We start from the raw sequence: 15,111 nt of genomic DNA on the forward strand, positions 1-15,111 counted from the left end.
AGCGAACTAAGACAGCAGAATGGACAACATACAGCACATTTGATCACACAGGCTTAGCGACTCACATGTGGCTGTAACTACTGGTGATGATAGGGACGATAAAGCCCAATGAAAGTTGTCCTCATCAGGATTACTCGGTACTCTGTAATCCATGAGTGGCTTCGCTGCAACTGATGGCAGCGATCTGCCACTTTTGCTGTGACATAATGTACCGGGGGGGTTGGTAACTCTAGAGGAGGAAAACAGAAAAGCCTGTAGACTGTTTAATCAAGTGACGGCTTTAAAGGGGAAGGTACTTGGGTGTACAGTTACATCTATTTCTCACTTTCATCTCATTAATTTCTCCCTTACAAATTCCCCAAGAAGGTAAAAAATCTGGTTGATTTTGTCTGTGTCGTCCCCCTCCATTGCACCATTACAAAAAGTCATTACAGCAAATGACTTTTGAGACACTTGATTGCACCGGTTCTTCCACCAGCTCGGTGAAGCAACTATAACGCGTAAAAGGCAAGAACGGACGCCAGAAACATTTCAACAGGTTTCCAGACTGTGTTGGGGTGAAAAATCATTTACTCTCTGACTCTATGCCTCTGTAGCAACATGCGAGGTTGTACACACTCTCACCCCTCATATGCAGTGTGTATGCCTGCAAACAATTCAGCCCACACTTTAAGTTAAAACACAGGAAAATGTTGTTTGTGTTTATCTGATATTACCAACTCAGCCAGACCCCCGTCAAGCCCGCCTTTTAAAGCTCATGACATGAACGCTATTGATTAAAGGTAAATTTGACTGAAGCTGCAGCTGTAGATCCACGGGGATATGGAGTGATGAGTGAAGCCTGAGAGCGCCTGGTCCTGAGATGTTGACCTCTGGGGATCTTTGAAGGTCGCCAGCCGTCGAGGCAAAGCAGCACGCGGAAACCGAGGGTTTCGCTCAACTTCAGAGGACAACATGAGGCCTGTGTTAAATGGCAAGACAGACAATCCAGCCTACGGACGCCGCCACCAGCCCAGAGAACCTACTTTGCATGCGGACAGATGTGGGATTTGTGGCTTGTCGATGTTACAGCATCGATTCAGAAGTGAGGGGAAGGATTGTTCCCTGCTGCTCGCATCCAGTCAAAAAGTTAATCCCGGTAAGCGGGCACACTTCCTTCCACACAGAACATCGGGTGGTTCCATTCACAAAAAAAAAAAAGTCTGAATGAGTGCTTCATTCAAGTAAAAGCTACAATTAAGCTCCCATTAAGCACCTATGATACCACTCTGCCCCTCAAAAACATTATCATCAACCATCTGAAAGTGGATTTAACACTGAAACCATAGACCTGGCTTTAATCATCTAAATGGATGATTTCAAAAACCATTAGGGCTGCTGCAGAGGTTATTTTAATAGGTCAAACTAACCTAACTACCACAAATCTATCTGCTCTGAAAGGACACTGTGAATCCACAGGGATAATGTGCGCTCACGCCAGCTTCATATGAGATACCATTCCCGTTGTTTCCATTTGCCCTCTGCATGCCTCATCTCCTTCAGCTTTGTTCCAACGCTTCCCTGAATGTCCGTCAACAACACCCAAACAACTCGACAAGAATGCCACGTCTTGTCGAGTTGAGGACTGTAGCGAAAGCAATGGCAGCGGCAAGAAAGCGAGGCTTTCGAGTCGGGAAATGCAAAGTACCGTGTGGCTGTGTTGCATTATTTTGCACAGTACACAAGCTGCTGTCAGTGCGCAAACAGGATCTCAGCATCCGCTATGATGGATCGGTGCGATCACTAAACACTGTTGTAAAATAGTGAGTCACTAAAGAAACCCATTCTGAATTAGTGTTGGGACACACTCAGGTACTACTGATAATAAACAGTGTCACTTGTTTTATGGTTGTCTCTTAAGACATCACTGCGCCGCAACAAAAACCGAAAATAATTTCTGATGATAAATACGCCGGCCCTGACAAATCTGTATTCAAGCCCTGTAAAACTAGCTCACCACAATAAATATCAACTATAATCCGTCTTGACAAGCCGAAAGGGGGAATCACGATGTGCTGAGGCTCTGAGACTTTGGCTCGCCGTGCCGCATCTGCACGCTCTCAACCGGAGTCCATTATGACCAAGCTGCCAAACACTTCCTCCTGCATGAGCTCAAGCTAACACAGAGCAGACGCCACGACACGGAGCTGCCGGCAGGGCCTTCCCCTCCTCTCCTCCTCACCCGCCTCTACACCGTCCGCACACATTTGTTCCACATACATCAATGCATGCACACGCACCGACACATAACCATACATAAAATATTTTTTTGTGTCTGGTTTACAAGGCCAGGCACGAGAAAGTAGGGCTGGTTTGGGATTTTCAGATTTTACTGCTGCTTCAAGTACGGCGTAGCGATGCTGAAGAAAAGGCAGAAGTCAGGATGTGTTTCTGAGAGGAGCGACAGATTGCTGTTGTATTCGGGTTCATAAAATGTCACAGTCATCCAATAGAGGCTACAAAAAATAATACTCCATGTGGCATCACTCCAACAGCGTGTCAATAAAACACAAAGCAGCTGTTTGTGCCAAGTCTAGGTTTTAGTTTTCCCCCATTCAAAACGAGTGAAAGCCACAGTATTGCTGACATTGGTTGTCAGGCCTATTTTGCATACTTTTCCCTTGAATTCTTCCTGAAGCAAGCAGTACAATCCCAACACTTACAAGCGAAGGCAGGGGTTGAAGACAAACTCTCTCCAAAATGCAATAATAACTTTCTCACTCAGAATTGAACAGTCTAGCATTCAAAAAGCCGTCCTTATTTTTTTTAAGCTATTTCATTAATGTTTGTTGCTAGCTGCTAACTGATGCAATGAAACTTGATAGTGTACACAATTGCATTAAGCCGAGGCTTTACAATTTCTGTCACCGCCTTACTGAGCAATGAAAAACATGCAGTCTGCACTGAAGTCCAGCACCACAAACACAAATTAGACATCCAGAAAAAAAGAAGGAAAATAAATCCCAGGCTCAAAACAATGCAGTCTGACTTTAGTGTTTCACATTATAGACATAGCACATGAACATGGAATTAGAATCATAGATTATGCAATTATTAAATCAATGGACATTCCTTCATATCTTCAGTCACATGTCAGGAGAGCTCAGAGCAGTAATGTCATATCCAGTATTTAAGCCAACATACAAGATCACAAATCCAGGAGCTCAGAGCTGTTTGTACAAAGGACAGGAAGCCTCGTACTGCGAAGCCTTCGTGCAGCTTTGCTGTAGCTGCATCATCCGACTGGTAGAGAGAGAAAAATCTGACCATTCAAATTCCATGTGACATCAGTATGACAGCAGGAGCATGGACGTCATCCCACCTGGGACTGCTCAGTCAGCCCTCTTCCTGCACACAAATCCCCTTATCAAACTGTGAAACAGATTTGGGCTACATCACGACAGCATGCAATCAGGAACTGAACAGGGCTCTATTATCTCATGACATGCAGGTGTCAGAGGATGTATTTCCCTCCACGCAGGAGCCGTCCTGTGCCAAAAGACAAGCAGATTTGCATCAACGTGTCGTCCAGGTCTCCATGGAAGCCCGGAAGGTAATCTAATACTGACTCCGAAGCGTGGAGAGAAGAACTGCAGCAAGGGAGCAACAAAGTTCACAACAGCATGTAAAATATCGACATATTTGAGTGAACATCAGGGCTCAGTCACATTCATTTAAAAGCAATATTTCTGATGAACGCTCATTCTGTAAGCACTGGGATTTACATATTCCAAAACAGCCCCTCCAGGTTGATAAATATGACTAACAGCAGCACTCTTCCGTGCAAATACCACTTCATACAGCAGCAACCACATTACAGCTACGAGGCACATTTTGAACACAGCACGCCATATCCCCCAACGCATGGTGGGAATTCAGGTGATAAATAATGCAGGGCGCCATGAAGGATTAGTCCAATCTTAATGCAGCTGGTCTGAATTGATTGGCGAGAAACAGGAAGAGAGACAAGACGCTTTCAGGGAAATCCAACGCGGCCATTCAGTTTACTTTGGCAATGCTGCTGCTGGTCGGAAACAAGCTGCCAGCCAGCACCTTCAATCAAACCCTCCACAGTGATCATTAAGGCTTTATTCACACATACACACTATATGTCAGGAGTGATGTTTATTTGCATTTTTATAGCTTTTCTGATATATTTTTGAATCACATTTTGATAGTAAATCTATTCCGTATTTATCGGCCTAAACAGGAAACATTCAAGCCAAAAGGCAGCACAAACTAGCTGTCAACAACAATTATACACCTTGGCACAACGTGTCTTATGGCGCTTTTACCTCCAGTGAAGCAACACACACATCTGCGAATCAAAACACATGATCCACTGGTACAGAGTGATCCTAACAGCAAGCACTCAAAATCAGCAGCACTGCCAATTTCCAGCACCCAGCACACCCGCGACTATAACAACACCGACATCCGTAACACAAAAAACTCAAACCATCCCTGTTTTTTCGTTATGTGATGGGCTCAGCAATATTCCTGTAACACAGAACTACAGTTTTTTTAAGAACAGGTCGGACGTGTGTTTCCACTCGTTGATGTTATAGCTTCTCTTTTTTGGAAGGATGGTGTTGCATCCCACCAGCAGCACAGCACCTGATGCTGGTTTTAAATTTCCACACATCTGTATCTTTTCAAAGTTATATAAGTAAAAACTTGTTTTTTCGCCCCCTTCATTCATTGTGGGTTTTTTTCTCAGACCCCCTCAGCCTTACATATTAGTTCCAAGCAAATGTCTGCTGCTCTTGTTTGTCCAGCAGGTCACCGATGTCTCCACCTGAACACTGAATGAATGGTGACCAGCCACTCAAAAATGAGCAGCGCCTGGTTTGCAAGGTATCTGAGAGCTTTGTGACTTTAAGTGTTTCTGTTTCTTTTTATTTTCGTCTGACAAGCCTCTGGCTGGCTCCGGCTACTGAACTCGAAGATTAATGTAATTACAGTGCGTTGACATCTCTACCAGCGAGAAGCTCACTACTCTACCGATGTTGGCTTTCCAGTGCTGTTGACTGCTGGACAGAAAGTAATAGCAAGGAGTTATTGTAACTACTGGTGAACAGGAATCCCCTGATGGTGACCCTTTAACAGCTGGGGAGGCTTTAGGACTAAGAGGTTTTACTGCTGGGGATTTTCTGAGGCAGCATTAGTTATTATGGCCTCCGTCAGACGGGCCACATCTCTCCAGGCACCAGAGCGTATTATAGGTGACGGTCGTAATCATCGTCTATGATTTAAAGGTGTCAATCACAGCAGCAATGACATAGTTTCTACATGGTTTCTACAAGCCTTTCTCAATGTGGGGGACAGACTTACACAAAATCTACAGCAGGCGACTCTGAGGGCGGAAATTTGAATGGATAGTCTGCTTTTTGTACATAGCAGCTGCTGAATCGAATCCCAGTGATTTTAAGGCACCCAATGAAAATATGCATCTCTTTGGTGAGTGGTGACTATTTTTATTTCTCTGCAGCTGTTTTATGTAACAGTAAGAATTAATAAACAGCACTTCGCAAAATACTCATAATGACAGAAGTGAATGAATGAATGAATGAATCTGGCTAGTTGGTGTATTTCTTTTATTGTTTTGAGGAAGAAGACCAAGCAGCCGAGTGTGGCTTGAACATATATTCCTTGTCAAGTGAGTAACTTGCAAACATCTGCAGAACTTGACAAACGTGTCCCGAGACAAAGCCCTTATGTAATCACACGGTGATCAACGGACAGAGCAAGTGTCCTCCTATAAACAGAAGCGTCTCCATGCACAGCAGCGCGTCTCTTCAGGGGACTGGACTCTAAATATAGCCTATGTTGAACTCTGCCCCCTTCCTCTATGTCTCAAACACAAACACGCACGCAGACGCACACACACACACACACACACGCCATGATGACTCCTCTCTGCTGTGCTTCATTCAAAAAGTCTCTTGATGTCCATCTAACTCTGGGACAAAACGGTATAAAGGGCCAAACACTTGGAACATCTTAACCCCGCGAGCACGGCCATGCAATGTTAACTATGTGAGAAGGGGGGATTGGATATGTGGGAGTGTGTTTGTGTGTGTGGAAGGAGAAAGAGAAAGAAAGTGGCCATATAGGAGCAACCCTGTGGGCTGAGGGCACTGTCGAGGGGAGTGTTCTGGCTGTGAGCCCAAGAAGTGACAGAGAGCAAACAGAGAAACAAGCAAATAAGAAAAATGATTACGGTTCTGTTGGATTAGTACTTCAAAGCGCAGGTTTTGAACCCAGCTTCCACTGTTATTACACCCCTAAATGAATGCAATTGTCTTCCATTTGATCGGAGAAACTGAGGACACTAATCCTGAGCAATATTCCACATATGTATACAGCTTCGTGCACTGGTAATGTAATATCTTTCCTGTCTAATGAAAGTACAATTGAAAACAGCTGCCTCACTATTATGCTGCTATTTTTAAGGAATTTCACAGTGAAAGGGGAACAAACTGGAGGACATACCAGCGTGGTTTATTTCAGGCCACCCGAGGTTGAAATTGTAATAAACTCTCATGTCTCTCATGAAAAGATGGAGTTTATTAAAGGCTGCGTGACTCTCTGGAGGAACCCCTGAAAGCATGAACCGGTGTGTCACTGTCTGTGCGACGCACAAATCTGCCACGCAACAGAAACAGAGCTGTGCCGGCGACAGATGCCGGCTGCTTGTTAGGTCTTCATTTCTATGTTTTCATGAACACGCTGGACAACGCTTTGTGCGATGCACAACTCTGATGGCAAAAAAGTTGGAGTGCTATGCAAAGTCAAAAAAAATCATCTGCAAACGAACTGTGTTTACTGATCGCCACGGTGCTTCACCTTGAGCAGTATGAGGCTTTCTAATGCAACTTCAGGATGTGGCGCTCACGTGTGCTGCTCGAGCAAAATGTAAAAGGAAAGACAAAACAACAGCCAGTAATAGAAGAATGTGTGTGTAGACGGGGACCGTTTACCTTTCCACTGACCATCAACAGAGGCTTTATTGGGATGACACTGTGGCGGATGTGACAAGGATATTTCGAGTAATGTGCAAACACTGAGCAGCACAAGGCAAACAAAGCTATTCAACTAATACCTGCTGTTATGTTTTGATTGTCATGGCAGACACACCATCACAACAAAAGCATACTGGTCCAAAATGCATTCAGCCGGGGTCAAACATCCGCCCCGCACGATCTGTGCATGCCCGCAATTGTATGGCTGGATATCAGGCAGTTTGCTCTCTTGGGAGGCAGAACAGCAGAACTCATTACGTTCTCCTCGTGTGTATCAGGGAACATTAGGAAGCCTGGGGTGAAATCCAGGTGCCTACAGTCTGCCAATAAATGTCCGATCCTCGAGGCGCCACTAAGCGAGCACAAATCCATCGAGTGCATCAACACCCCACAAAAGATCTGCGTGTGGAAGCTCCTGAGACAGCCTTTCTCTTGGAATAACAAGGAGAACAACATTTCGTGGCGCTGTCTGGTTTTGATTTCATCTCTCCTTTTATACCTCGCTCCATTCTGTTCACATAAGTCCCCAGACAAGGTTGAAATAATAGTCGCCTCAAAGCGGCAAAGGAAGGACTATTTTCATTCGCTGCCATTTTACAGAGAAGCCAGAGGGAGCGTCGATTTGTGAGGCAACGTTCTGGGGTCGAAGCAACAATCTGTCAAAAGAGCCTCGAGTGAGCAGAGTCACACGGCCTGAAAAGCTTGTTGCTAGCTCTACTCATGTGTTCACATTTCTGTTTACGGTGGCAGGGCACAATGGCCTCACAGCACCTACATCCTGTGAGAAAAGTTCTGGCACACTAACATTTCTCCAAGGAGGGCTGCTCAGTGGCCCAACGGAGGACCGGGGCTGGCTATGAATACGTTTAGCGGACTTAATGTGAAACAGGTCACAGAGCAGGATCACCCTGCCAGCTTAACCCTGGGCAACTTAGAGCTTCGGGAGACCAAAACCAAATGAGAAACCCTAACCCTCCCCCCACAATGTGAACTTAACAAGATCTGAGCTGAGCAGCATGGGTACAAATTGCCCAGCTGTATTACAATGTCAACTAAACGGTGATTTGAGACACCCTGCTGCACAACGGCAGCCGGCCAGAGCCTTGAAATAAGACTCCAGCCAGTTGACAACAGACAGATCGCTCCCAACGCAGATACCATCTAGAACGGTGGTTACCGATAGGCTTGTTTGTTTCCACAACATTAACTCTCTTCAGCGTTAACTTTGCTCTACGATTTCATTGCGAGGGTCACTTTTTCTTTTGCCCTGCAGCCAGATGACAGACATCTTCCAGCACACCCCTCATGATACAGTACAGCACAGCATCGCCTCAGTACATTTTTACATTTCTACAACTTAAATCATTAATCAATAATCAAACGGTGGGTTAGCGTTACCATCGACTTATCACTGATGGCGACAGATCACACTTCAAGCTCGCAACATTATAAGCTTCAAATGTGATGTAATGCTGTGGAGCCCACCCTATTCTTAGAAAAGGGACATTTGCAGGGCTGAACATTAAATGTCACTCTTGTTACAGAAATGTCACTCTCCAGTTTATCACTTTGTCGTTTTCAAGCAGTTGCAGAGAGGCTCGCTGGCTCTGTTGGAGGACCTGACCCTCATTTTATGGAAGCTGAAGTTTAATAATTGATGGCTAAACAAATACTATAAATTGGGGACCTTTCTCTTCCTGAATGGCAGCAGCGTAACCAGTCACCTTCATCTTGATATGGCACACATCATTTATTTAACAGATCCTGGCACAGATTAACGCTGGAAGAAGAAGGAGCGGTCGGCCTCTGGGTGCTGCAGCCAATCAGATCTGCTTTCTGGATGTTTCCGGCGTCTGACGCAGATGAAAAACCTCCAGGGCGCCGTTCGTGCGCGGGGCCTCCTCTAATCATTCGATTCATCAGCTCCAGCATCGACACGGTAACAATGAGGCAGGATGACAATGACAGCTTGCAGCCAAAGCAGAGGAGCAGGTTGGCGGACACGCTGACGACAATGTCAGGTTATGGGAAAAACACGCTAGGCTGTCAACACTCCCAACACCTTGGACTGACTCATTACTGAGCCTGGTTTCACCCCTGTAGGAGAAAACAGCCGAAGCCCGAGAGCACACAGACGAGTGGGTGTCGGCAGTCGCGCGTCCGCTGGGGGAAGACAAATTTACATGCAGACACGGGACAACACGCATGTTCCCGCATGCAGACATTTCCCAGACACACACCACACTATCTACCATCTAAATGTACTGGCATGATGAGTAATGATTCAGCGAAGACCTCTGCATGTCTCACTCTCTGACACTCTCAGCAGAAGAGCTTCTGAATCACTGACATCAAACGCCTCGCATGGCCAAGTGTTTATCTTCAGCCCGAGAGAAAGAGAGAGAGAGAAACCCCTCAGAGAGAAGAAATCCATCTGGAGCGTTTCCAATCAAGCCGTCCATAGGAGGCTGATTTTACTGTTGTGACACGCTGGACACTACACTACGTAGACTATAGCCATCGTCTAGCCACAGCCTTCAGAAATAACATTTGGTAATAATGCTATAATAAACGGCAGTGGTGCAGTATTTAAGGAAGTGGGAGCACTGACTTTAATTCAGGGCGTCTTGAATGTAAATAACAGGATACACATCACTACAAATGTCTTTCTTATATATATATGGTATCTTTGTGTATTACCTTCAGTGCAGGCTCTTTGGGCTTCTGGTGTCTCTTGAAAGATAATTTTCTTGCTTTTTCTGTGTTTTCTGTGTTGTTTCTGAAATGACATCCAGAGGGCGACCCTGAACTACATCTGTTTAAGACTACATCCAAGCGAAACGTCGGTTTAGTATCATCTGCGCCGCTACCTGGGCACCCGCCGTCACAGTCCAACTTTGGCAGGCCCAAATGTTTCCACATTAGATGAGGGATTCTGAGAGTTGATGCGTGCTGCAGCTTAAAATGGCGGGTTGATGGGAAATCCACCTTCAGTGATGCTTGGGGCTGACTCTGAAAACTAGACAGGCCTGCTTCACTTATTGGGAATCACTTAACTGATGTAAAAACCCATCGGAAAAACACGCTTCTAACCCAATGGAAACACAATAAAACTCGCCAAATCTGTCATTGTTAGTCTTGTCAGTCCATTTACCCATAATCCACTGGGAGTTGGGAGAAAATATTCTGGCTCTGTATGCTACCGGGTTAGTTCACTGAACACCAGTCTGTCAATGCACAGACTCACACGCTCTTCAGAGGTCGACCATTGAATTAGCACAATACAACCACAAAAATCAAACAAAAAAAGTTTAGAAATCAGCAGAGGGCTCAGCCAATCACTGATGACCAATATATTCGTCCAAGCGGCCAACAAGAATCCTGCCAAACACTTTCTATACTGTAAAATCACGAAAAACAACATTATTCTAGGCTTAGGGCCACATGAGTTCGACACATTCTGACCACAATAACTCTACACTGACTGCGGGTAAAACAAGGCGTGCTTGCAAAACAGCAAACAAATCATGAGGGAGATGGAAATAGAGGTGCATGAAAATGAAGGTGAATTTGGGCACGCAGAGTATGAAGGATATAAATACTGCGTGTGTCAGTTTGTTCATAATCCTGTCGTGTTGTCCCAGTTGCGCATCTGTGACTCTCATCGTCAAACAACAGTTAGAGGCGATAACTAGAGACGCGCTCGCATAAAAATCAGTTATTCAAACAGGCCATCGCACGTCCGTTTCTCGTGTCAGCGCAAGAACGAAATGGAGCTGGTGGCTCAAACAGCATCAGACCAGTAAGAAACAACACAAAATGTAATGGGTAATGTGACAGTAAAGCGGCAGAGGAGATATCCGGACGCCTGTGCTTAACATCCAGCTCATGTCGCACACAGGTCTCATAACATCGGAATGGGTGAGCTGTGTCTTTACCTTGGCACTGGAATCCTTGTTTTCCAAAACCCCTGTGAAAACAAAGAAGGTTCAATTAAATAGCTGTCCTCACTTACATACACACAGTACATTCATTCATACATATGTTCATTCAAATGTCGGGGGGGAGGGTGTTGCATAATGCACATCAGTGCTTTCAAATTTTCATATCTTGCTGGAAGCATTTACTCTCAGCGGCTTCGAACATATTCAGAGTGTCGTTCATCTGGTGTCTCAATAAACGTTCCTGGATTGTAAAGTTGGACATCTCTGGTTACAGCTCTCAGTAACCCGGATCTAGGTAGTTTTCACAACCTCACTGTAATGCTTTTGTGGCTGAATGGGAGCAGTTCCCCGTAGCCAGGGTGCAAAATATCATAGAAAGCCTTTCCAGAGGAGTGAAGGTTTGCAATGGCAGCAGATTAACACCCCTGGGTTTGGAATGAGGTGCCCAACACACACATATGTGTGTAATGTTTGGATGTCCACATACTTTTGGCCACATAGTGTACGTTCTACTGCTCTCAAATGGTTGATTCCATGTTATTCACAATGTCAGGGCAGAAAACAGTTTTCTTTTCGCACTGACACTCATACAGTATATACACATATAAATAGACACAGTCCCTATCTTGAATGCAAATATATTGTGTGTGCATGTGACTGTTTTCAAGTTTCTAGTATATTTGTTCATCTGCAAAGGAAAAAGTTAATTTCTATGGCACCACCTACACCAGAAACCTCAAATCATCAACTGAAACTGTGAGATAAATGCTGAAAACTACACAAAACACAACCCAATGACAAGTCCTAACCTTTTTAACATCTAAATGCAACAAGTTGTCCCCTTCAAGTTTCACGCTGAGCTCGTGCTTTGCTTTTGCGCGTCCGATCAGGTCACGCTGTAAAACCGTCCAGGTTAGGAGCAATGAAGGGCCTGAGGTCAGACTCCCACCTGCAAACAGCTCAGGCCTGTAGACGTGGGTGAGACTCTACCGAGCTGTCTGCAAGTCAGCTCCTCTCACCGCTAAGACATAACTGGGAATGTGCAAAGTTTTCACCAGGGAGTGTGCAAAAGTGCACTCAGCACAATAACCAAATATTACAACTCAAACTAAAGTTATTTCATCACACTTTCCAAATAAACTGTCTCCCCATGAGCACAAAGGCAACACTCTGTACCTCTGCAAATCACTGCCCACTTCCAGTGGGTTTCAGCTGCATACCATATGCATATGTTAAGCCTTTTCTCTTTCTTTCTTTCTATTTTTTTTTTCTTTTTAGTGCAGGGGAAGTGCTGTAACGACCAATAGATGCAAAGGCTTTCACAGCTCGATGGCGTGCCAGGAAGGGGAGCCTATTAGTCATCCCAAGACTTCTTCCAGGTCCAACATCAGCCGCAGCAGTAATGTGTTAATCAGGGAGGACAACAAGAAAACTGGAACGAACAGCAGGGACAGTTGTCGTTTAGCTGCCTGTCAAGACTGATACAACACCGCTCCTGTTCAAATGTGTTAATTTCTGTTTACGCAACACTGACTGTGTTCTCAAACAGAGGTCCCGAGATTCCCTGGGGCCACGCGCATCAAAATGACTGCTTTCATTTCTCACTGGGAATTAGAGTATGTGTGTGAAACCACAGGCCTGAACACAAGTTTCACTCACTCTCCTGCAAACACGTCTTACTTCCATCGCCTCACCAGTCACATAAACAACGTAACCCCTCCCATATGGGGACAGCCTGGACGAGACTTCGACAGACCGGGATCCCCCGAGTAAAACAGAGCCAGAGAGAGGCTGCTGGCGACTTTTACGCACACGTTTGGTCACTTGGCTTCTAGTTAAGAGTACAGATTGCGGGATTAAGAAGGGAAAGTTAGCCCGGAGTTGTGTTGCATCATCGAGCAGAGTGCACTAAAGTTATCCAACATGCAACAGGCAGCAGCAGTCAGGGGGCGGCAGGAGGAATGCTTACCAGATGAAGTCGGTGCAGTGGCTGCAGAAAGTCGGCTGCCTGAAGAACCTGGCTATGAATTTGTGGTTCTTGATTTCGTGGACGTTTTTTTGCCTCAAAGCACCTTTGCGGGCGAACCTGTTCGCCACGTCCGCGGTGGACGACTCGTTTAAACTCACATCGGCCATGTCCCCCCAAGAAAACGGATCAGTGCTAATGACAGCGTAGCGTTGCTGGGTTGAAGTGCTTTTCAGTCCGTTTAGCGGCGCAGCCCTCAGCGCGGAGCCAGCAGAGTGCGGAGCGGCGGTCCTCACCGGAGACACTGTTCGGTCTGAGGGCTTTCCCTGCCTGTCGATACCGCTGGGCTGCTCCGCTGACAGCTCTGCGCGCCGTCAAGCCCGCCACAGTGAAAAGGTGCCGCATCCGGTCCCCGCCTTCAAAGTAAAAGCGCACATGATTTAAGGTCAGCCGTGGAAGAGGCTGTTTTTTGCAAACACCCTGCCCACATTCATACCTGCTAGCTGCGCAGCGTGACTGCAGTCTGTGGACAGATGTTCATGGCCCATGAGTCAAACTGATATGAGTTCATTATGCAGGATAGTAGCTCGGATTGAAGGAGTAACCTATGAGGCCCATGTATGGCAGTCCAGTACAAAGTAGTGAATATCTACGTATTTCGTAGATTCGTACGTGTATAGATAATGGATGGATGGATGGATGGTTTTGACTTTCAATTGTGAGACTTCATTCAACGACTGGAATGGAACCCCCCCCGCCAAAAAAAAAAAAAAAAAAAAAAAATGTCAGTCAATAATACTGTATTCCTTCTTATGCATGATATGCATGAATTAGTCTAAACCAGCAAACAGTGTGCACATGGAGCTTTCATGGACAGGAGTCTTGGTCTACCCTGCTTCAAAAGTGAGCTGATAACTAGTCCTACTGTCATTTCTCATTATTGTTATCATTTGAAGCTACGCATGCAATGCAATGTGCAGCGTGGATGTAGATGCTCACATTATGAGGTAGTCAGTAATGCAACAGCCCTAATGCCAGTGCCTCCAACTACAGCATCCAAAAATGATCACAATGTTGAAACTGCATCGTATATGATGGCTGCATCAGTTTTAGACAGGTGTAGGCTACCTGATAAACTGGCAGCAGGTCAGTCAGTGTGTTTCTGCGCAGCCTTTAATCTCAGTGACAAGGACAAAGGGATTCACAGTGCACTTGATGTCAAACAATACATGAAAGCGATGCCCACTATCAATAAGCACCCACGAAACATTTCTGCATATTCAGTCGTCTCCCATTAAACACAGGATACTGTAGATAATATGCTCAAATCAGCTGCTTGGAGGATCTGAAGTGACAACCCTCAGGTTTTAAACAGGAATCTCTGATTGGCAGATTATTATTTCTGAAGTCTGTAGTGGATAGTATTGCCCAAAATATCCCGTTTTAAAGTAAGCCCCTGAGACTAAATCAATAAAAAAAGCTGTGGCACAATTGTCCAAAAGGCTCTTTGCTGATTTTGTTCCTAAATCAAACTTCTCGCTGCTGGTCTGTGTGTCTTTGTGCAACTTGACAGCTGCTCCGCTCCGCTTCCTCCTTCTCGGCCCGGCTGATGTCACGCAACAGGACGGCTGTGGAGGGAGGAGGGTCCCGGTCCCGCAGCAGGAATTTGGGATGGGGGCGCCACCTTGTGGACTAATAGCGCATTACACTTTTTTTGTAGTCGCTCTGGAAAAGTTGTGCTGTTTGTGCTCAGCACTTCACACAGAGGCCTACAGGTCTCTTCATTTGAGAGGCTTCAACTGTGTATCTGTATGTCATCTGTACTTCACGCTCTGAATGCTTAGCCTTCATTAATATTATGCAACTGTAGTAATAATAATACTAATAAAATACAATTTCATAATTAACATTTATGCTTTATAGGGTATGGGTGATATTGCACTGTGCTGCCCAATAAATACTTAATCCTGAGCCACCAATCATATCTCTCTCTGCTTAACTGTGTTTTTCAAATTTTTCTTAAAGATCTTGTGCTGTACTTTAACTGGATTCATTATTTACACACACACACACACACACACACACGCACACACGCACGCACGCACACACACACACACAACTCCTCAGCAACTCTTTG

At 45.3% G+C, this 15,111-nt stretch overlaps 1 protein-coding gene across 1 annotated transcript in view; it reads right to left on the reverse strand.

Annotated features, from left to right (window-relative positions):
* Positions 1 to 13,304, reverse strand: part of prkcaa (protein kinase C, alpha, a) — a 136,327-nt gene extending 123,023 nt beyond the window's left edge. Inside the window, exons 1-2 of the mRNA XM_041933808.1 lie at positions 12,978 to 13,304; positions 11,003 to 11,034 (exon numbers count right to left, since the gene is read on the reverse strand). Of these exons, the coding sequence (XP_041789742.1) occupies positions 11,003 to 11,034; positions 12,978 to 13,144 (199 nt within the window). The 5' untranslated portion in view covers positions 13,145 to 13,304. The remainder of the gene's footprint in view (positions 1 to 11,002; positions 11,035 to 12,977) is intronic.
* Positions 13,305 to 15,111: the final 1,807 nt, after the last annotated feature.

The sequence above is a fragment of the Chelmon rostratus genome, chromosome 3, assembly GCF_017976325.1.
Source record: "Chelmon rostratus isolate fCheRos1 chromosome 3, fCheRos1.pri, whole genome shotgun sequence".
NCBI lineage: Eukaryota > Metazoa > Chordata > Actinopteri > Chaetodontiformes > Chaetodontidae > Chelmon > Chelmon rostratus.